At 58.2% G+C, this 22,717-nt stretch overlaps 1 protein-coding gene across 4 annotated transcripts in view; it reads right to left on the reverse strand.

The window, feature by feature from the left end:
- GSE1 (Gse1 coiled-coil protein) overlaps nt 1-22,717 on the reverse strand; it is a 355,660-nt gene that overhangs the window by 34,725 nt on the left and 298,218 nt on the right. For 3 of the 4 annotated variants that reach the window (XM_073308111.1, XM_073308112.1, XM_073308114.1), the window contains 2 exons: nt 19,825-20,043; nt 3,437-3,636 (listed from right to left, as the gene is read on the reverse strand). In XM_073308111.1, coding sequence (XP_073164212.1) covers nt 3,437-3,636; nt 19,825-20,043 — 419 coding nt within the window. The remainder of the gene's footprint in view (nt 1-3,436; nt 3,637-19,824; nt 20,044-22,717) is intronic. The other variant, XM_073308113.1, reaches the window with a different exon arrangement.

The following is a 22,717-nucleotide window of genomic DNA, read 5'->3' on the forward strand; positions in this document are numbered from 1 at the left end:
GAACTTTGCCTTACCAGGGCCTGAGCCCAGTGTGGGGCAGAGAGAGGAAAGCGAAGGCAAATGAGTCACGTGAGTCAGAAACATCCTGCCCTGGGGCAAACAGGGCAGCCCTTCCTCATTCCCCAGTGCCTGGATTGGCGACACTCCCCCAGGCTCAGCACTGCCACCCGGGTGCAGCAGCAGGACCTCCTCACCAGGGCGCCGGCAGCTTCCCAGGGCTCCGAGCGGCACCGGGTGGCCTGCGTTTGATTGGCTGTCTCAGAGCGGTGGCTGTGACGATGAAAGGGGAGGAGAGGAGGAGAGAGGGGGGGAAAAGAAATCCGTCATTCCCTGGCGATTAGCGAGTGATCTCCGCCAGTGAGAATGCAGGACATGCCCTATTAGGTTTAAAATAGACTATTCTTCATTTAATCTGGCCTTTCAAAGGCTCCCCATTACCGGTGAGATCTCGGTAACCCTGGAGTAGCGGCTGCTGATGGATCGTCTGCTCAGCTCCCCGTTCTGATTTCTGCATTGCTGATGCAAGTGACTCACCCCTCTAACTTTATGAAGTTATTTCCCTCTATCTCTCCCGCCCGGCAAAGAGAGGATTAAACCCTCAATTGAGTCTTTGTGCAGGCACTGAAGGGCCATATATCATCTGCTAATCCAGTACCAGCTCCCTCCCAGCCCTCCCCGGCAGCATTAGTGGTTCATTGAGCGCAATGAATCACTGGAGCGAATCTGCCCTGGCCCCGTCTCACGGGGCACTGGCTGCTTTGCAAGTGGCTGGGGCTCTTAGAAATGGAGGGAGCTCGGGGCGGTGGGGGGAGGCCTTAGTACTCACTTGGCTGCGAGGACAGGGACAATAGGGCACTGGGGATGGCACAGGGGAACCCAGCAGGCTAGACGAGCTCTGAGTCGGTGCAATGCAGGGAGGAGTCTAGGGAAGGACCGAGTCTCCGCTGGCATGGCCCGGCCTCTCCCCCATTCCGTTTGGGGTGATGTGCAGAGAATGGGGGAAGGGCCCTTACCCTGCCCTCCTCCAGCCTGCACTGCCACCCAGGGGCATGGAGATGCTGGCTTCCCCTCTAGAGACTGTGTCCTCTCCCCCTCGGGAGGCCCCTACCCTCTCTGAGCCTCTAGAATGGAGAAGGCAGGTTCCCGAGCGATGCTGTCCCTGGGCTATGCTGTAGCTTCCCCGCAGCTGAGAGCAGGGGCAGACAGATCCACACAGCGCACTGACCCACTGGTAATGGGACCCAACGGGGAGAGCGACGGCAGCCCCCAGTGCTCTCACCCGGCACGGCTGTGCAGCTCACTGGGAAGCAACAGGGAGCGGGGGAAAGGGGAGAGCCCCCGCCCACGGCTCTCGGCACAGGGTGTGGGTCACTGATCCTGGTGGGATGTGGGTGTAGACAGGAATATCCCCCCCAAAGCCAGAGGGCCTTGCGGAGAGGAGAGACTCAGGATTTGGGATTGGAGCAGCGATACGAGACCCAAGGAGCTAGGGAGGTGAAGGGACACAGTGCCAAGGCGAGGCAGTATTCTTGGGGGCAGAATCCAAGGTGATCTCAGCATGAGGGCTGGGGCCTGGCTGTCTGCAGCAGGACCTTCATCTGCTCCCCCAGAACCCCCTTGGCCTGTAAAGAATATGTGTCCCCTATGGCTCAGTCTGAAACCATCTTCCTTTGGGTCAGTTGCCACTGCAGCAGGAGCCACAGGAGGGATCATGGCAGATGCAGGAAGGGGGAGGGGTGACATTGATTCCTGACTCACTGCATGACCCTGGAAGGACTGGAAAAAAATCACTTCTCTGAGCCTCAGTTTCCCCATCTGCAAAATGGGCTTGAGGATACCTGCCTTCCCTTGTAAAGTGCATTGAGAGCTACAGACGAGACGTGCTACGTATCGGTATCACTCCTCTCTCCCAGCAGAGAGGAAGGGTGGCCCAATAGGTAGGGTGCCAGTCTGGGACTTGGGGAGACCGGGGTTCAAGTCCCTGCTCCAACACAGATTGCCTGTGCGACCTGGGGCAAGTCACTCAGCCTCTCTGGCCCTCCGTATGGACAATGGGGATGGGATTTGCCCTGCGCTGCCCTGCCTCTCTGAGGGGCTGTGAGGGTGACACAGCATCTTCCCACTCACGCTTTGCAGCCATTAACTACTGCCCTTCTGCCAGTTCCTTGGGGGCCCCAATTACCACCGTGTTACAGCTATGGAAACTGAGGCATGCAGCCAGTAAGGGCCCAAGCTTCACACTGATCCATGTGGACCTCTGCAGCGGCACAAAGTCCCACTGGACCCTGCCCCGCGCAGACTGGCTTGCAGGGCTGCAGCCCTATGGGATTTGCACACAGTCGTACCCTCCAGCGAGTCATGCAAAGGGCAGGGCTGGGTCAGAAGGAGAAGGAACGGTCTCTTCTCTCCTTTACCATCCTAACACATTAAAGCCTATTGTGCATGTGGCAATTACCTCCCCATCTCAAGGTGCCAGGCTGGGACGTGGCTATGCGAGACAATAAACCAGACCTGATTAACCTATATTTTAAAAAGGTCACTTCTTATGGGGCAGCCAACTGGGGGAGGGGAGGGAAATCAAGCGGGCAGCCAGGAGGGGAAGGCTGAGGGAGTGGTGCTGCGAGCGCCCTGCCCCTCCCAAAGCGTTGGCAGAAGGTTTTGCTTTGTGGGATCTCAGCTGGGATTAGCGCCTGCGTCCCTTGAAGCACCAAGAGTTTTGCTTTCCTTCCCCTCTCCTCTTTGTGCTTTAATTAGTCTTTCCAAGTGGTGTAATCCCACCGGGAACCCGCCGTAAAATACAGGCGAGGAGAACCGCTAACAATGATTCTTACTTAGCAAGCGCTTCCTACCCAGATTGCAGCATGGGCATGGGGTGCGGGGGCAGGGAGAGACAGAAGGGAAGTCTGGGACAAACCAAGTTGGGTTGGGGTGCTGGGAGCCACAGGGCTAGGGGCTGCTCTGAGGGTGTATATTTACTGCAGGCTGCATGGAGATTAGAGACAAAGGCTGCCCCGCTCCCACCACCTTTTATCACTCTTGGCACTGGAACCAAAAACATTTGGCTTGAGAGCAAAGTTCCCACCAGTCTCCTTCTGTGCACAGTATCAGATATACACACAAAGCAAACAGCGCTGTGCACACATGTGGCTTTGTCCTCTGAGCTTGCATACACAGCACACACCCCTGCGGGGAGTCAGCACATTCTTGCGGCGCTGGATAAGGAACTGCTGCACCCGGTCAGATCTTTGGCCCATCGTCTCTTGCATCCCGTGGGGCCAGTTGCGTCGGAGGAAGGTGTAAGATCCCTGCACTGATGGGATAACCTGCCTGCAGGAAGAATTCCCTCCTGACCCCAAAAGTTAGAGGCCAGTTTATGCCCTGAAGTAAGAGAGTGTCTGTCCCTCATAAGATTCAAGCACGTACACACACACGTTACCTGTCTGCCTTCGCTTCTCCAGACCCCATTCACAGTTTTCGTCGGGGCGATGGTCACCACGGGGGGCGTGCTAGGCACGCTGTGCCCCCCAGGGGGGACGATGATGGGGCCCATGGGTCCTCGCTTGGGCGTGCTGGCCGGGGAGCTGTGGTTGGTGGCTGGCGAGGAGACGGGGGAAGACTCGCTGCTTATCGAAGACCCTTTAAAGAAACCGAGAGAGGGGCTCAGAAGGGAAACCTTTTACAAACTTAATAGCAGCACATCACCCATTAAACCTCATTGACAACAGCCCTGTCCCCGGATCTCCAGGCTGTGGATTTGGAGGGGTTGGGCTTGGGCACCATTAGCCGGGTCAGAGACCACAAACTGGGCTAGCAGATCATGTCCTGTGCAACCACCCTTCAGAGCCGCTGACCTCTCTGAACGGGAGCATATGGGAGCATCCAAGAGCACATCACCGAGGGCCCATCCTACGCGGTGCTGAGGGATTCCCGTGAGCTACTTTGCACCCACAATGGCCATTGACTGCCATGGGCATTGAGGGATTGGGTCTGGAGCATCGGGGCCACTACAAAAGGTCCACAGAGTCCCATGGAGGGCCAGCATCTATCCTCAATGCCCCAACTAGTCCAGTGTCACGGCCACCACTGGAGTCCTGCCTGGTGGCCCATAGAATAGAATCTGCAAAGCCAGCTCTAGGGCTGGACAGGGAGAAGGGCCAGGAGGGGACCTCTCTCTTATCAAGCGGGCCTCCGAATGAAATGCTGGGTGAGTACCAGAGCTGGTAGAAGCCAGGGACCACAGCGACCAGCACAGGACTCCCACATCGCAATGCCGCTGCGTGGTTTAGACTCCCAGCGGGTGGCAGCTGCGCCCCGACAAGGCAGTGAATGCCCATGCCGGGCTGAGCGGATCTTTGCCATCCCCGACGTGAGGGACAGGGGGAGATGGATGAAGATCCCGGAGGTGAGGGACAGCGGGAGATGGATGAAGGCAACCTCAGGACTTGTCTACCCAGGGCAATTCCCTGGCATAATTATAATTATGCACACACATACATGCCATGTCACTCTGGAAGCAGTACAAACACTCGTAGAACAAGAGCGCCCGCGGGGGGGAGTTATAGCAGCAAGGTGGGTAAATTTCCCAGGGGGCTAAAGAAGGGATCCATGTGGCAGATTTACTGTGCACGTCTGAGGACCTATTAACACCTCTCTTCCCCGACCCCACACCAGAAGATCCAGCAGCCAGAGAATGCAGCAGCCGTGTTTGTTTTCGAACAGACTCTACTTTGCCTTGCTTAGGCTAACGACCCTTTGCTCTGGCCTGCCTGAATGGCTGTTGTGCTTCACCCCAGAGGTGGCCGCATTTCAGTGGTGGAGGCACTCCACCACAGCCAGGGTGTAAAATACATCACGGCAATGAGTCTCGATGTGCGGTGCTATTAGTAAGAGACCATTACTCCTGCCCAGCCCACCAAAGCTGGCTCCCTGCCCATGGTGAGAGAGGCTCCGGGCAGAGGAGGACAACCACGCAGGAGATGTACTGCCGCTGAAAGGGGTCAGAGGCATCAAAAGCCATTAGTTGTTTATTTATTATTCAATACCCCTTTATTCAGCACGCGGCACCATCTGTGAGCACGTGTGCCGGGCAGCCATTCGGTTCTCATTGGGGAGCATCCTCTTAGCGTTAAAAGGCTTTGCCACACGCTGTTTAAATGGCCCGGAATGGATCCTCTCTTGTCAGTCCCCTCGGAATAGCTCGGCAGCACCCCCCACTCCCGGGGGGGCGGCTCTGCCAGTGCAGGAGAGCACCACTCGGCCCGGGCAGCACCACAGCCAGGAGAGGACTTCCACCCTCGAGGACAAGCTGGGCTGAAGTCACTCGCCAAGGGCGTCTTTGTGCAAATGGGGCAGCTGCCCAGCTTTCAGTGGTGCCAGACACTGGCAGAGGGCAGGGGCCGGTGCATGAGGATTCAGCCCCTTGTCCTGTCCCCCGGGGCCTGGCACATTTGGTCAGCAGGTCCGTTGGCCAGGGGGGGATGGGAGGGCTGGAGTTCCTGACATATTGCCCCCAAAGGACCCTGTTTTTTCACCCCCCTGAGCCCCGATGCGGTGGAGGGATTTCCAAGGCCCTCTGCCCAACCCTTGGGGCTTGAGAGTGCTTGGGAAGATCAGCTCTCAAACAGACAGCTCCGCTGAGCCTTAAGACAGGGTCACCAGGGCTGCTCCATGATGCGGCTGGGTCTGTGTAGCCTCACAGCACAGATCTCCCCATCGAGCAGCCAGCGGGGTGGTGACAGCAGAGGGGAATATCTCCCCTAACTGCCTTTGCTCCCGACCATGGTCTTACTCTCCAGAGCCCTTGCAAACACCCCCATCCCCAAGCACCTCAAGGCAGCTCTCTCGCGTGGCCAACGGGGAGGCTAAAATGTCCTCTGGTGCCACGCAGTGCAATGAGATCCTGGCTGGCGGCGGAGGATACAAGTGCTACTGTCACGAGCAGCCCCCCAAGTTACTCTTGTAGCCCAGGAGTCAAAGATGCTGCTTTCGGCTATGAAGATCCTTGGTTCAAATCCCAGCAAGGATAATTGAGCTGTCTTCCATGCCCTCCTCAGCGGAACGACAAGAGTTTAGCAGCAGGCTGCAGAAACTTACACATACGGTGGGGTAGTCATTTAAGATTTGGATCTCCAAGTCAGCCCCTCGGTTCCCCTGTTGACCCTCTAACAGGGGACTATGACTGCAGCATTAGAGGAGGACAACCCATCCTCCCTCCCCTCACAATAAACCCAGCTAGCAATGCCATACTAGGTAAAAGAGGAAACACATTCCTTCCTGACCTCCGCAGTGATCACCCCACACCCTGAAGCATGGAGATTAGACTAACACGCAGAACTACAAGCTTTATCGCTGCTCAGAAAATGTTCCAGTCCCTTTTAAAACCCTGCTATGCTATTTAACTCCATAACTCCCTGTGGCTGACAACACGCCATCTGAGGATGTGTGTCCTTTCGAGGGGTACCCCGTCTACAGTACGCCACTCTCCACACAGGCAAAGCCGGGCAGCTACAGATGCTTAATACAAAGTCCTGATATTCCAGCTCTGAGCCATGCTGAGAATTTTTCCAGCCCTCAGCTTGGCTGACTCATTCATCTCTGGCACTGGAGACGGGAAAGGGGGATCAGGGATGCCAAGCATGTGCAAAAGGGTGCCACTTGTGTGGGGCCAGCACCCGCTGTCGAGGACGCCTGTCGCTGCCCGCAAACGGGGGCATGGTGACCCGAGAGGGTGACCGCTTTCTTTCAAGAAAAATTAGCCAACACTTGCAGTCGAGGCTGCAAAAGTTACTCTTGAGTGAGCGCTGGCGATCGCAGATGCAGGCATTGGGATAAATCGAGTCACTCTTCGTAACCCTTGGGCAAGGCTCTGGCATTATTTGCATAATACATCTATATTTTAAATTATACCCACCCTGGGGATGCCAGTGATATTTGCAAGGGAAAAATAAAATCTCCGAAATGGAATTAAAGTACGGAGAGCAATGCATATAGACGAGAAAGGCTGGGACAGAAATACAAATGGAATGCTAACTAGGGCACGCAGAACTCATCATGTGCTTCACTGCAAATTGCTAGCATGTAAAAATGAACAAGGACAGGCCAAGCTCTGGGATGTGTGAATTTTGTGCTCCTGAAAGATGCCCACTGTTTGGCCAGGGAGAGAGAAGCAGGAGCACCGTGGGCTGCAGTAACCCCTCATCGCTATGCCAATGTGCTTCAGCATTGACCTGCGGGGACCACTTCCGGTGCCTGTCAATCCTTGGCTCCTCTGCTCAGTCAGTCAACAAGGGGCCAAATTCTCTGCTGGTGGAAATGGGTAAAAGTCCAGCAAAGTCAATGGCGCTGCATCCATTTACGCCTCAGTTTGCTAATTAGCACCAATTCTGAGCACGGGCTTAGCGAGGCGGCTGCTTCCCCGGGTGGAAGGGGACCGAGGCTGCTCTCAGCCATCAGGTGTCCCGACCAGCCTGGGCTGGACACAAACCAGTGACACGAAGGTGAAAGACTCTGCAACTTGGTCCAACTCCCGCAACCCGTCACTAATGGTGTCCCAGCTGAACAAGGTGCCCCTCAGCTATGAGGCTGGCACAGAGCTGGATTGAATCCCAGGGCTTCTAACTCAGAACTGGAGCCTGCAGAGCGTGCACCCGGTTGGCAGGACAAAGGAAATACCATGTCGTGAGTTCCGTGGGAGTTTGGCACCTAAGGACCTTCGAGGCTCTGGGCTTGGCAGACTCCGAGACTTCGCTGGCACCACTGATTTTATGTGGAAGGCGCCCAGATGTCACGGTGATAGGATAAAGCCCTAAGTTAAGATGTTCCCCAGATCACCTGTGGGCTCTCTAACGCTATTACTCCCCATGCTCCGGTTACAGCGGCAACGCAGAGCCCAGCAACTCTCTCCGAGCTGTTGGACCTTGGTGCCGAGCAGAAGGGGAGGAGCATGGGAAGTGGAGAAGCACCAGCTCACCCGAGTTGTCCCGCGTGGGCTCGGCATGGCTCTCCCGGCAGGCTTGGGGATGGGGGAAATGAAGGGGTGAGTGGTGGAGGAATCCTACCCAATGGCGGTGTGCAGAGAGGCGTTATTAGCTGCCGAGCCCTATTAATTATTCCTGAGTCGCTTTGGGGAGAGTCAGGGAGAGAAAGGCTGACCATGACAAAGGAGGCGGCCGATACAGATTTGACACCCTCTGAGGTCTATCTTGTCAGCGCAAGGCCAACAACAATTAGCACCTAATCCCCTCTGAGCTGGGAAGCCATTACTCACCACGCGATAGCGTTAACAATCAATACCACCACAATGAGCTGGGCAATTAATGAAGCTAAAATCTTACTTCAGAACCTTAATTCTCGCTGTGTGGCTTTAAACGGGAGGCTTTGTGATCGTTATAATTAACTGGTGCTATTCAGCCAGGAGTTAGTCAATGAAACTAATCTGGATTGGAGATGACAAGAGGCACAGTGTGATGGTGTCACCTTTGTTGTCTGACCTCCTGCTTTCCGCTCAGTGATAGCAGATTAGCAGGCGAGGTTGACAGGCAAATGTAATTAACAGCTGAGACCCTGCAGAAGAAGGAAAAAACAGAGATCTGAACCAGTGAAGCCCACAATCGGCTGAGGAGCTTTGGGGATTTCTTTGTGCCTCTTTCCTCCCTCTCTGCTGCGCCTCCCTTTCGGAATAAATTTGCTCCTTGATTAGGCAAGACAAGATGCAGATTTCTGTCCGGCCAAGAAAGGCGTTGGGGACCCTGCATAGGTCCGAGTTATGAATGACTCATCCCGCAAAGCAAACTCACAGGCCATCCAGTGTCTCTCCCCTCCCCTCCACTCTAGCAAAGCCATCCACAGCTGGGAGCATTCCCATTAAAGGCAAAACTAGTCACCATCTGCAGGCAAGTAACGTGGCGCACTGAAGACATGCTCTTTTTCCAGCTTCTTACACCTCTCCGGTAGTTAGAGCAAGGGACTGGGAATCAGGTTCATGCCCAGCTCGGTCACCAATCCCTGGCGCCACCTTGGGCAAGTCCTTAACTTTCCCACGCTTCAGTTGAACTATGTGTAGAATATACCACTCGAGGTCTGATCGGCACCCAGATCTGAGCGCATGGTTAGCCTCGCCTGGGTGCAAGCAGCCCCCGAGTTACGGCATCCTCCCTGGTGCTGTGCTCACCCGTGGATGTCGCTAGGGCTTCTGGGAGCGCATCCACAGCCATTCCTTCCAGCTCAGACACACGGCTCTTGAGGGTATGCACCGCAGCCTCCCCAGAGGTTCCAGCAGAGATCTGGCCCCTGCTGCGCCACGTGCTGCCCAAAACACACAGTCACTGCCCATCCACCTTACAATCTAAGCAAAGAGTGGAAGGGCAAAGAGAGGGGAGTGGCTTGCCCAGGTGACCCAGCAGGTCACCAGAACCCAGAGTCGCAGGCCAACTTCCGACCCACGAGGTCAGTGCAGCTCTCTGGCATGGACAAACACTGAGAGGTTGCTCTGATGGCTCTCCAGTTCACACGACAGACCCCTCCTTCCTGGAGGTTAATATCTTTTTAACACATTCACGCAACACCAACGAGGGGGGAAAAATGACTTTGAACTCTGCGCTGAATCTCCAAGCTCCTGGAACTCAATTAACATCCATTTGATATCAATAACTATGTTAAGCAGCTCCCTGTTTCTGGATGCGGCTGGCTCCCGGCGTGGCTGGCTCACACACACAAACCTTTCCCACAGCTTCTGAGCCTGCCTGGCCTCTTCCTTTGAGATGAGAGAGAAAGAAATTGCAAGAGAAACCATGTCGCTTTAATCCCCACCGGGCACGGCGCCCCTGGTTATCTCTTGTTTTCCCCTTAAAGTCGTGTTTCAGCTTGAGCCGAGCCATTGACAAGGAGAGACAAAATCCTACTCAAAAGGCTCTGGCAGCTTTTCCAGCTGAGTTGTGGGGAGGGGGTATTGCTAGACCTGGCATACAGAGCTCTTTGTACTGGGACTGCAGGGGATGGCATCCGGGGAAACTTGAGGAAAGTGAGGAACAAACAGCATTGGGTATGGCCGTGTGGCTGGAGTGTGAGAGACCTGCAAGGTAGCCTCCCTCGTTCTTCCAATGCATCTCAGCCCTGCCCTACAGCTCCCAAGCTTTCCAGTCCTGGCCGCCCTGAGAAAATCACCATGGCTCAGAATCAGGAGGTGGCTTCATGATGTGAATAAACATCTGTTAGGGTCCAGGAATGCCACAGGGGGAGGGGGGGAGAAGGAGGAGGAGGCCAAGGCCCTCCCACTTTTTTACCAACCACAAGGGCGAGTGATGGGGAAGGGGTGGAGACAAGTGAGCGGTGGGGGGCAGGGTCTTGGGTGGAAGAGGAGCAGGGCCTCAGGGGAAGGGTTGGTGCAAGGGTGGGGGGCTCTGGGAGAAGGGGCAGTGTGGGGGTGGGGCCTTGGAGGAATGGGTGGCATGGGGGCGGGGCTTCAGGGAGAAGGGGTGGCACAGGAGGCGGGGCCACAGTTCGGCCTCTGGTGTACCCCCACACACAGACTTTTAGAGACCTTCCGCCGCTCCTGTTAGGGATTGAGCCTCTCGAATTCATTTCTCCAGTGATCTAACCGACATCTGAACCTAGCTCTCCAGAGACAAGAGATCAGTGCATCAACCTACCGCAGCCTCTAGCCGTTCAGGAGGGAAACGCACTAATTTGCCTCCACTTGTCAAAGGCCCACTGGCACTCAGCGCTCTTTTTACCCGTAGCTTTTCCTAATGCCACATTCCTGTTTTACACAATCCCCTTCCTCTCCCGCCCAAAGCCTCCCGAGATGGATAATCTCATATATTATACATCTAGGAGATGATCCATCTCACAAACCCAGGCAGGCGGGGAAATCTGAAGATGAGGAAGGATTCTGCAATCAAATTATACAGTCGTTAAATCTAAATCAACAGAGAAAATCTGTGGCTTTTTATTATGAGCCAAATTTGCTGGAGCAGATCTTTGTATGTCGCTGCAAAGGGAAATGACTGCACTGGTGAGGATGACTGGTGCGCGAGAGGAAAATTTAAGCATCAAGAAATCAATGTCAGCACCCACTAATGTTGCTTTTGATGGCTAAGCAGCGAGACGTGGCTGAGGAGAACAAGACAGAGGAGGAAGATGGGGTGGTGGAATCTATGGCATTTTACAAATTGATTCTCCGCTTTGTGCGCAGGTAGGGGGATGTTGGGGGAGCTGACCAGCTCCCATTATGCTAGGAAGGATCCACGCGTGATTCACGTTCTCTTCCAGAAGGCTGGGCAATTTTCACTGTAATTATTAATCAGTCCTCTGCCATGGTGATCCCCCACATTTCAGAGGCCAATCAGCCACTTGATGTAATCCTGCCACCCCACTCCGGGCCCCCTCTCACTTTGTGTTCGCGGGACTGTCCCTCAGGAGATTTGCCTCTTGGCACTGGCCGGCCAGTGGAAAATGTAACGGTGCATCAAGCAGAGACGACTGGCCGGGCACAGAGATCTCCCCTGTCACCAGCAGCCCCCAGCTCCCTCCCCTCCCTGTCGCAAGACACAGCCCCGAGCAGCCAGATTGAAGCTTGTCTGCATTTTTCACTCCCTTCCCCATGAGAAATTCTGCTGGCAGCAGCAAATTATGCGCAATTACTGAACCCCCCCCCCCACACACACACACGGGCAGCAAGGAGATGCTGTGCCACCGAAGGAGGGGGCCTGGCGATTGACACACGCCATCCACGTGCGGCTGAGTGCTGGCTCGTTGCTCTTTAAAGGGTCATGGCCAAGGTAGAGGAGCCCCAAACATGCTCCCCCAGGAGCCAGGATTTCCTTGCAGTGCCACGGGCCAGCCCTTGGGCTTTGCCCATGGCTGTCTCCTCTCCAGATCTGGGCTGGGCCTGGGAGCATGTGGCCCAGAGGCGTCTGGCGCAAATGGAAGGGCAGCGACCAGCGCTATGCTAATAGCATTGATGCTCCAGCTTCATAACCTGGCTACGCTCATCCCAGATGAGCAGGCAGAGAAAGGGAGGCAGGCCAGGGACCTCCAGCACTCCCAAGCTGGCTTCCCCGGGGCAAGGCTCTCTGTAGCTCAGAGACACTCCATAAGGCTGACCCCTGCTGGCTGGCGCTGCGGATGCTGCGTCTACGAGCAAAGCTGGCTGCGTGGCAAAGGGTGGGAGCCCATTCAGAGAGGGTGGGGGGCAGCTGAGGCCATCAGCAAAAAAAGACCTCAAGCTACAGCTCTGTCCCGCTAGCCCCGTCCATTAGCGCTGTGGGGAGATTCCCACTGGCAGGGGGCAACCTGTTTGAAACCACTTCCAACCCCCTGGGCTGAGAAGTTTGAAGATCCCGAGGCTCCCACCTCGCTTGGAAGAGATGATAAGAAAATGGCAGAGAAAAGGAAATCCCAGTGAGAGAAGAGGGCGAAAAATGGCCCGGAGCAGGAGAAAGAGAATCTGACGGAGGAAAGGACCCAGCTTGTGTACACTGAGTGCATGTGTCCGTCTGTCCTGCTGGATGAGACGAGCCCTGCTCTGTGTGGGCAAGGGTGTGATCGCTCTTTAACACGCCCCACACAGGCTGCCCTTTAGCGAGAGGGTCATATTTTGCTTGTTGCCAGGTCTCCCTTTTCAGTCACGTGGGTTTGAATGATGAGGTTCTTTAAATCCTCTGAGCTCCACGGCCACAGCAGCTTCACAGATTAGGGGCGTTGAATGGAAACACGGGTCAGATTTCCAGGTGCTTGTCATGAAATCGACACTTCCCAGAGTGGTGCCACAGGGCGGCAACAGCCTCTGCGGGTGCCATTGCTGGGGGCATGAGGGCGAGACGTGTCGAGGTGCTACCTTGTCCGTGCTGGGCCCTGCACGCTGGGACATTAGCACTGTACCAGCCCAGCACTGCACGGCCAAATGACCTAGCAAGATGCAGGCCAGGCTCACGCGCTTTGGGAATATCCAAGAAAAGCTGTCCCGGGTGGCATCCTATAGTGACCCCCCTCCCCCCCAAACATGTGATGTAAGGAACACGTGCCCACGAACAGTCCTTCCTGCACCCTCGTCTCTAGGGCTCCTGCCCAAAGAGGGAATTCCAAGCCCTGGCGTGGCTATGCCTGCCTAGACACACACAGCAGGATGACGCACAGCCAGCCTCAATGAAACCCCGGGCACAGCAAGTGCCTGCAAAAATAATGACCTCACTGGAATGACAGAGTGACTGCCCAGGAATGGCTCGGCTGTGTTCAGCACCCGGAGCTCTGCCTTGGGGGATCCGGAACAGGATTCCGCTGGGCACCTCCAGGATGCCCCCTCCCGGAATCGCACGTCCTGGCCTGGGGCTCTAGCCTGCGTGACACAAGCTGGGCATGCTGGAGGGCAGGTGTGAAAGGAAAGGAAACCGCACCACATGCCCCATTGCAGCCCCAGCAGAGAGGCCAGCATGGAGGCTGAGCCCTCCAGGGGAATGCTGCAGATCCCTGCTGGCAAGGCAAGGAGTGGGGGCACCCACACTGCAGGCAGCTAAAGGTCTTTGCTTCCCCAGACTGTGGTTCCAAACCTGGCACTGAGTTACATGAACGAGAATCCGGAGCATGGGGCTGGGAAGCTCTGCCACTCCCTGCTACCCCGCAACACCTCCACTCTTCCTCTAATTCCTACCTGCGCTTCCTCCCACTGGCGCTCACGCATCACCTTTAGCCGGGCTCCCGTTAAATAGCCCATGAAAGAGAAATCCATTCAGATGTGCATTTCTCCAGGCCGGCACCCAGCAGTCGCTGGCTTCATTATGAGCAGCGCAGTTTGGCTGGTGAGCGAATGCACGGAGGAGCCTTAGGCAAAGTAAAGCTTCACTGAAGCATGGCAGCTCAGCAGCCGAGGTGGGGGAAGGCCGGCACCTCCCCTCCGCGTTCTCGTCCCGCGTTCTCTCGGGGCACAGCAAACGAGATGGCATGTGGATCACTCCATCTGAACGGATGGAGTTTAAACTGCCCCCTCCAGACACCATGCCAAGGAAAGACATTAGCCCGGGAAGCAGTGGGGAGAGCAGGCCGTCGTCTGGCGAAAAACACGAGGGAGGTCTCCGGGGGGGGGGGGGGGCGGGGGTCAGAGACGGAGAGGAGTGAGACTGGGCCGCAGACCACGGCTTCGAAGGTGGTTAGAAAACCCAGGGCCAAGAGCGCAGTGCCGGGTCGGCTCTGCAGATCAGTCAGCAGGCGTCTGGGCAATACGGGCTGCCACTCCATGCCAAGGATCAGTTAGCACCACAAAGAACCGGAGCGGCCAGAGAGAATCAAACCAGTGGCTCCGGGTTATCAGAATGAGACGGGGAAAACAGGGGCCATGTAACCGGCCTGCAGTGACGGTGAGAGCATGCGTGTGTGTGCACCAGGCTCCTCCCACCCCTGCCCCCAGTTGCTGTGACTGCAAGAGAGCCCACAAGCGGGTACGGGGTGGCTGGATCTCCCCTGACCCTGCCCACGTGCTCGCTGCCATCCCGTGCCCAGTGCGGGCGACTGTGCACTCAGATCTGTGCCGGCACGGACTGATCTAGCAGCTGTGGGGTCTGAGGCTCCCCCCATGCCCACCTCCTGCCAACGCTGCCCCTGCTGCGCCTCCGACACCTCCCCCACAACCCTCCATTGGCTTCCATCCTGCCCCCTACTGCTACCCCCTCCGCTCTGCCCCCTCCCTGTGGCTGCCTCAGCTCCTTGGAGAGACTCTCACCTTCTGCCCCAGCACCTCCCTCTTCCCCGGCTCGGCCTGGCCGCTCCGGCCCTCCAGCCTCCCTGGGCAGCCGGCTCCAGCAGCATCAGGAGACCGACCATCCCCCTTCACGGGCGCCGGCAAGGCTGCTCCAATGGGTTGCGGCACATTTCCCAGGCCACAGTCCCCCCCGAGGGATGGGCGACGGCACAGACCCACGAGCTGGCTGAAGTCCCACCACCCAGGCAGAGCTCTGTCCGCGGGCCCGGGGCTGGGCACCGCAGAGAAGAGAGAGCAGCTGGGGGGCGGCACAGGGAGGGGACAGTCAACGGCCTGGCAGGGGGCCCGCTAAGGGCTCTCGCTAAAGGGCTGAGAGGTCTGTCAGTGGGCACAGCAGCAGCATCAGTCAGTGTGTGGGTCAGCAGGAGGTGCCCCTATTCCGCACTGCCCAGGGTACTGCAAAATGCCACTACCTGTCTCTGCAGGGTCCTTCGCCTGCCAGCCCCGACTCTAGGCCACGGCTAAGCCCACCAATAAGCCCGGCCTCTCCAGCTCCCTGGGAAGCAGCCACCCATGGCCAGGCCACCCCGAGCACATCACTCAGGGCGTTTGGCCTCCCGTGCAGGGGATGCAGCCTGACAGGTGGCTTTCCCCCGCACGCTCACCGTCCCTGGCCTGAGTTCCAAGCCGCTCAGGACATGGAATGCATGGGGAAGCCAGCCCTAGATTTGTGCCTGGGGGCCATTGACAGGCACCCCAGACGGGCCTGGGGTTTAGTGCCACCTGGACCTGGGACACACAAGACATCACTGAGCTTTATTCCCAGGATTCTGACCCTGTCCCATAGGGAGGGACCTGGCCCCATCACCCCAACCCCAGCTATGTGAACTGCTCCCCTTTGGGACTTGCCCCAGGCCCTACAAACAATATAAACTCCCTACACCTGCAAGGGGCAGCGCGATCCCCATGTGATCCCGTACCCACCATCTGCTGATCACAGCATGAGCACGGCTCTCAGGTGCACCCGCACCCCAGGCCTCTCTCACACAGACTGGCCACAGGTGCAGATCAAGGCAGTACTGGGCCCATGCACCCCCCAGCATTTGCATGTGCAAAGCGGGGACCTGTATCTACAGATGCACCTTGCTGGAGGGGGAGACAAGAAAATGCATCAGCAAATTGGGGAGCTCTTGGTGAGTTTGGCCTGTGGCTCCACCCTATGGAGATCGACACTTTTTCAAAGCTGTTCCTCAGAGTCCCACAACCCTGAGCATCTGCGCCTGAGTTTTGTGCGTGTTGCCGCCAGCTGCTCCCTGAGCTGAGAATTAGCCAGAGGGATACAAGGAGCAGGATCGGGGTCGGGAGTTAGCAGTGGGCAAGTCTGCTCCGCGCATGCAACATCTGGGCTATGGAGGCCCGGCCCAAAGAGACAGGGGAAGAGATGCAGCCCCTTGGGGAGTGGATCCCGGGTTGATTCTGTGCAGGGGACTGATGGATGCTTCGTGCTAATTCTACCCATCACCCGCAAGAGAAAAACACCCACTGAGGATTTAAGAAGGAGGGTGAGATGGAAACGGCTCTGCTCCTGCCGCAGATCCGCTCCTCACTAGCCAGAGCGGGAGGAGAAGACCCTCGTGGCTAGCTCCCTGTCCTGCCCTCGTGGCTGCCTTCTGGGCACAGGGCACTTGTGGATCAGTGCTGATCCCAGGCCAGGCACTTGGCAGACAGGGATGTGGTCTTGGAGTTGATGGGCCTGCACTCTAGCCAGGCCCCGGGCAAACGCAGCAGAGGGAGCAGGCTGTATGGCAGTTTGGGCAGAGTAGGAGCCACTCCTTGGGGAGAAGGGCAGGGGAGGAGGAGTGCTTCTCGGAAGAGGGCTGGAGGGGACAGCAGAGGCGTAGGGTACTTCCCCATAATCCACCCTTGTGAATGTTACAAGGGTGTCTCCTGGGTCCCCACCTCTGGATCCACGCTGCTGCTTACTGGGAACCCCAGACAGGCCAGGCCCAACCCCCTGGATCCAAACACTTGCTGGCCAATCTGACCTGTTCTGAAACCCGCAGCTGGGCACCCTCAGGAATGGACTGCACCGATGGCTGGACCCCAGCAGGGAAGCCAGAAGCAGCTTCTGACCCAAATCTAAGGCCCGTCGGTGCTGTACGGAACTTGTGGGAGGAAGGCACATCCCTGGGCACCTGCACCTTGCACGGGAAGAGCTAACAGCAGGGGCCAGCTCTGTACCAGCCAGCCAGGGGATGGCTGCCCAGCGGGGGTGCGGGGTGAGCCCCAGCCCTTGCCCAGAGCTCAGTGACACAGGTCGTGCTGCCCCCCAGCACACCCCCTCCGAACCCCGCGTGTCACAGCGAGGGAACAGCTCCGAGGGCCATGGGAGCCTGTCCTACCAACCCCAGGCAGCGAGCGCCGGCTTAGCCCCACCACCGTGAGGCTCAGCACTGCCCCCTGATGGCGCCTGGGCAGCTCCTTCCGCGACAATTCAATGAGGTCAGGGGGGAAAAAACACCCACTGCCAGCTCCCCCGCCCTGCCGAGCGAGAGGCGCCTGCCAGACAGTTGATGTGACAGGTTTAGGGCTGGCCGGATTTATGGAGCGCTTCGGCTGCGGGAGAAACAGGCTGGCACGGAGACAAGCAAACAGGACCCAGCATCAGCTGCCGCGGGCTGGGCTGGCGCGAGAGGCCAGCACCAGGGCCCAGGAAGGGACGGAGGCAGAGGGACAGGGCGGCGGCTGGGGCTTGGCCGACATGGCAAGGTTGGTCCGGCGTCGCTGTTGGGGAGGAGTGCGGAAAAGCTGCCACCCCCAGCCCGACAGAGCTGTGCAGGCAGCGCCCCCGGGCAGAGCGGGGAGCCTGGCACAAAAGCCCATTTGCCCGTCTAGCTTATTCCGCTCAGGCAGGTGGGTTAAGCTCTGGCCAATATAAGCTGCATTTCCAGGGGGGCAAAGCTCTTCCAGCCAAGCCTCCAGGGTCGGCAAGGCAAGGCGGCCTCAGAGGCCCTGATGGGGGAGGGGATGGGGCACAACCTCCCGCAGCCCTTGAACAGCTTCCTGGCCCGGCTGCAGCCCACAGCCTTCAAACCCAGCTGTGGGCTCGGTGCAGGGAGCTGGCAGGACGGAGGCTCCGCAGCGCATGTCCATCCGTGCCATGGAGTGCCGCACGGCTTGCCGGAGGCCCCCGTTCCACCCCACAGGTGCTGGGCACTGCGCCCTGGCGACGGAAAGCCACATGGAGGCCCAGCCAGAAGAGAGGGGGTGGGCAGCGGGGCTGGGGACAGCAGGAGGGGAGGGCTCTGGTTTACGCTGGCTGCTCTATACAGCAGATGCTGCTTTCAGAGCTGAGCTTCCCGCAGAGCAGAATCATCTGTGTGTGGCGAGCGATCAGTAACGGCAGCCACAGCTCTCCCTGCACCTTGTCCTCACAGCTGGGATCAGAGCGCAACCAGCCAGAGCCCAAGGGCACAGACCCCCAGGGCACAGAGCTGGGCTCTGCAGCTGTCCTGGCCTCCCGCTGGATCTGGGTTAATATTGGGAAGGGGCTTTAAGGGGGGGGGGCAGGTAACAGGGTGTCAGAGCGGGCCTTGGACTGGCTTTGAATAATGGGGACGCGTCCAGAGGCTAGGGTGATGGGCAGTAACTCCTTTCTCTACAACTGTATTGCTGGCCTTGCAGGATCTGTGGATCCCTTTGCACCGGCCTCCTGTGCCCAGAGCATCGTGCCCTTGCCCTGCCGTAGTCCTGAGGGAGCACAGGGCTCCCTGTCCCAAAGACACAGACAGACGCTGCACTCAGACGCAGGGCCTGATCCTGAGCACCTGCAGCCCTGGCTCCTGCAGCCTGCTGGGCTCCCACTCCCAGGCTGTCACCCCACTGGTCTGCACAGGCACTGCCAAGCAGACCATCCAGACCTGGCTCGCACGAAACCACGGCCCTGAGCCCCTGAGAGATCACAGCAGCGGGGCTGTTAGCCCCGGCAAGTAACGTTCTGACCACCCAGTATCCCCCTGCAGCTTCAGTGAGACAAACGCTTCTTCCCTCCTTGTCCCAAACTACTGCACAGAGCACAGCTGCCCACTGTTAAACAGCTGCCGCAACCCGGCCCCGAGGCGGCTGCATCTCAGCACTGGGTAGGTGATCCCTGGACAAACGGTTGCCAACCCCCACCCCTGTAGCAGCTGCATCTCAGCACTGGGTGGGCAACCCCCGTATAGAAAACTGCTGTATTTCATCCTAGAGGTGACTGCATGGGGGTGAGGGAATCCTTGTGCAACATCAGCTGTGTTCCGCCCCAGAGGTGGCTGCATTTCAGTACCGGGTAAGTGACCCTTACATACAGAGCTGTTACATTCCACCCCAGAGAAGGCTGCATTTCAGCACAGGGTGACATGATCCCTGTATATCCGAGCCTCACTGGGGGGCACTGGGAGTCTTGATTCAGGTTTGTAAAGCGCTTTGCGATCGGGGCTGAAAGGTGCTCGAGAAGAGCAGAGTAACACCATCACAGCACACCATGTCTGACGTCCTCCCAAAGCGGGTGCTGTGCATAGACCTGGAGAGGGAAATCCCGGCCTGACCCCCATCGTCAATCACTCGGCTTCGTCCTGAAGCCTGGGGTTCCTTGGGTGAGCTGCTGCGAGTACCTGGGGTCAGCTCCGGCCTCAGGCAAGTATCGCAGGTTTGTTCTGAGCAGGGCTGGGCGAGGGGTCTGTCTCAGGCACACCCCCGCCCCAGGCCACAAGTGCCAACTTTTGTTGGTGCTGGTGGGTGCTCGCACCCCCCCGCCCCTGGCCCCGCCCTGACTCCGCCCCCTCCCTGCCCCTATTGGACCCCTCCCCAAATCCCCCCCCAGCCCTGCCTCTTCCCCGAGTGCGCCATGTTCCTCCTCCTCCTCCCCCCTCCCAGCTGTTTCACGGCGCAAGCGCTGGGAGGGACGGGGGAGAAGCAGGATGCGGTGGCGTGCGCAGGGGAGGCGGCGGAGGTGAGCTGGGGCAGGGGAACTGCCGGTGGGTGCAGAGCACCCACCAATTTTTCCCTGTGGGTGCTCCAGCCCCGGAGCACCCACGGAGTCGGCACCTATGCCCCAGGTGTCATTTCAAGGACCCCTCTCCCAGCTCCTTTCTTACCTCTGGGTTCCTCTGCCTGTTTGGCCAGTTTGCGCAGGGCAGCAGCGAAGCTGGAGGAAGGCGCTGACTGGACTGACAAGGAGCTGTTGGCCGCCGGGCTGCCATTGGGCACAAGGGAGCCATTGAGAGGAGAAGGGGTCAGGGGGCTGACGGTGGCCGTGGTCCGGGTCGCGGTGGAGAGCATTCCTAGTGAAGGTGACTTTGGCTCATGGCTCATGCCTGAAACAACGAAAAGAACAATCCAGATCACCGGGAGAGCAGGCGCTCGAGTCAAGCGAGAGTCGCTACCGCACGCAGGGACAGAGGCCGGGGGCAGACGACAGCAGTCGGCAGCCTGGCACGGCAGCCAAGCATGACACCGGCCCCCGGGCAGCCACCCACCCCTGGCACCCATGCAGGGCTTGCCAGCCGCAGATCTCAAAGCGCTCTGTAAAGGCAGCACCCCCATTTACTGAGGGGGAGACAAGGGACAGGGAAGGGGACACGACTGCCCTAAAGTTGCCCACAAAATTGAAGCCAAGTCTCCCAGCTCCCTGGTCACCAGTCACAGCTGCCCAATGCCCAGCAAGGCTAGCCCTGGGCGGTAGTGGGGGAACGGGTGTCTCTCTTAAGGGAGCTGCCCAGGCCCACGCCCGGCGGTTGCCCAGCAGGGCTGGGAGCCTCCTCTCTCTCCTGGCCTCGGCTGCAGATGCCCCCGCTTGCACCCCCAAACTTGGATCAGCCGAAGGGGGCAACCAAGTACAACCACCAAAGCTCACCATCCACCCAGGCCATCTGCCTCCCCAGTCTCTCTGGGTGCTACACGGCGCTCCCACTCCAGCATCTGAGCATCTCCCACTTGAGTTACCCTCCCAACACACCTCTCCAGAGGGGCACAATGCCCCCATCTGACAGAGATGACGGGCCCGAGGCCCAGAGCTCGTGAGGTTTCTAACTTCCCTGGGAACCTAGGGAAAGTGACTCAGCCAAGGAACCTGTGGTGGGGCCAGGAATTGAACCCAGACCCCACCCCAATCCCGCTTGAGTGCTCCAGCCACTGGACCATCCTTTCCACTCACACAGAACTGTATCAAAGACTTCATACGTCAACAGCATCCCAGCTCCAAAAGGAGCCCGCCTGCCACTTCAATACCGATACAAGCCCAGCTGACCCAGTGCGTTACGAGTGCCTGACCCTTCCCTTACGCTGCAGATCCCCAGGAGGAGACTGCCTTATGAACGAGCCCATCTGGGGGATGTCGCGGGCAGCCTTGCGAGGGGAAGGGGGAAGAGGCAGAAACTGATGCCAGCCAGGTGCCGAAGAAAGCAACAGGAAAGGCAGCGGCGGGCGGACGACAGAGGCCAGATCCCAGACACGGACATCTCAGAAGAAGGCCTGATCTGCTAGAACAGGAGCTGTTGGACTTTCAGTCCTTTTCCCGAAATCCAACGGGAGGGAAGGGAATCAGAGACAACAAAAATAGTGAATCTAAGCTCTGATTTCGCCATCCCACCGGGACTCATGAGATCGGACACTGAGCAAGCAACTGGGCTTCCCCCTTCGGCTCCGCGAGAAAGGGGGGAGGAGGAGAGAAATAGACTGAGGATTTCAGCTGAAGGCGAGAAAGTCTTTGAAACCCTCCCGCCCGACGAGCCCAACCGCCCCTGGCCTGTGGAGTTGCACGGCGCCGGGTGCACAAAGCATGGCCCCTTCTCCCATCCCCGCCTCCAAAACACAGCCCCCATGAAAGAGGCAGGCCCAGAACAATGAATCAAACGCCCGGCCCCCAGGTCAGCCGGGCCCCTTCCCTGCAAAGGAGAAAGTAGAGAATCAAAGAGCTTACAGAGCGCAGGCTGGCAGGTGACTCCCGGCTTCCGTCAGCTGGGGGTTGCAGGGCACGGGGGCTTTGGGTTTAATTTCTGCAGCCCGCGAAGGATTATAAAAGAGAGCGGCGCTCAGGGAAACCCCATTCTTCCCAGCGAGCGCTTGGAGCTTATCGAACAAAGCAGCAGCTCACAGACACTGTTCCCCACAGAAAACAGGCTGACACTCTCGGGCGAACAGCTGCCGCGAAGTCACATGGCCCCAGCTGATCTGTAATATCCAGGGCCGCTTTTAGATAACAGTGGTGTTTTGTCAGCGCGGCGCCCAGCAGCAGGCCCTATTGAGCGCGTCTGAAGCAGCACTGATCCAGGCGTTTGACCCCTCCGTGTCCTCCGCTCTGTTGCTAAAGGCAGAAGAGGGAGAGACAGGGAGAAAGCAGCCAGGAGCGGGCTGAGCCGCTGCGCTCACCCCTGAGTCTGGGAGGGCTGAGCAAAAATTAGCCCGAGCTGTACCGCCGATTGCTCAGCCAGACGCAGGGGCTGGGGGCCCTCAGCCGGGGCCTCGCAGCTGCCGCTCGCTCGGGAGCAGCACACGGGGAGAGGTCGCTCCAGGTGGCTGGCTGGCTGTCCCCCTGCACTGACACCCTGCGAGCTGGGAGTCCACCGCCTGCCCCCATCATCCTGCTTCGGGCTTCTCGCTCGGCTGAGAATGAATGGACTCAAATACAGCACAGGAAAGAGGGAGGGCCACGGCTGCCAGGCAGTTCTGCCAATGCCCCTCAGTCCCGACCTGCAGCCCCTGCTAGTCCAGCCCTGGGCTCCCCCAGTACCCACAGAGCTCTGCCAATGCCCCTCAATCCCAACCCACAGCCCCTGTACCATCCCAGGTCTGGGCAGAAATTGCCGATAAGGCTTCACATGGTCTAAGAATTGTTTTGTGGCAGAACAAACATCCCCTCACACTTACTGCCCCCGCACCCCAAGCCAGGTGGGAATCCAGGGTTATGGGGGTGAGGGGCCTGTGACCATTGCAGAGAGGACGGGAACACTGACAGGCAGGGGCATTTTTCTGAAGTCCCGCCCCACTGGG

The sequence above is a fragment of the Lepidochelys kempii genome, chromosome 12, assembly GCF_965140265.1.
Source record: "Lepidochelys kempii isolate rLepKem1 chromosome 12, rLepKem1.hap2, whole genome shotgun sequence".
NCBI classification, from domain to species: Eukaryota; Metazoa; Chordata; order Testudines; family Cheloniidae; genus Lepidochelys; species Lepidochelys kempii.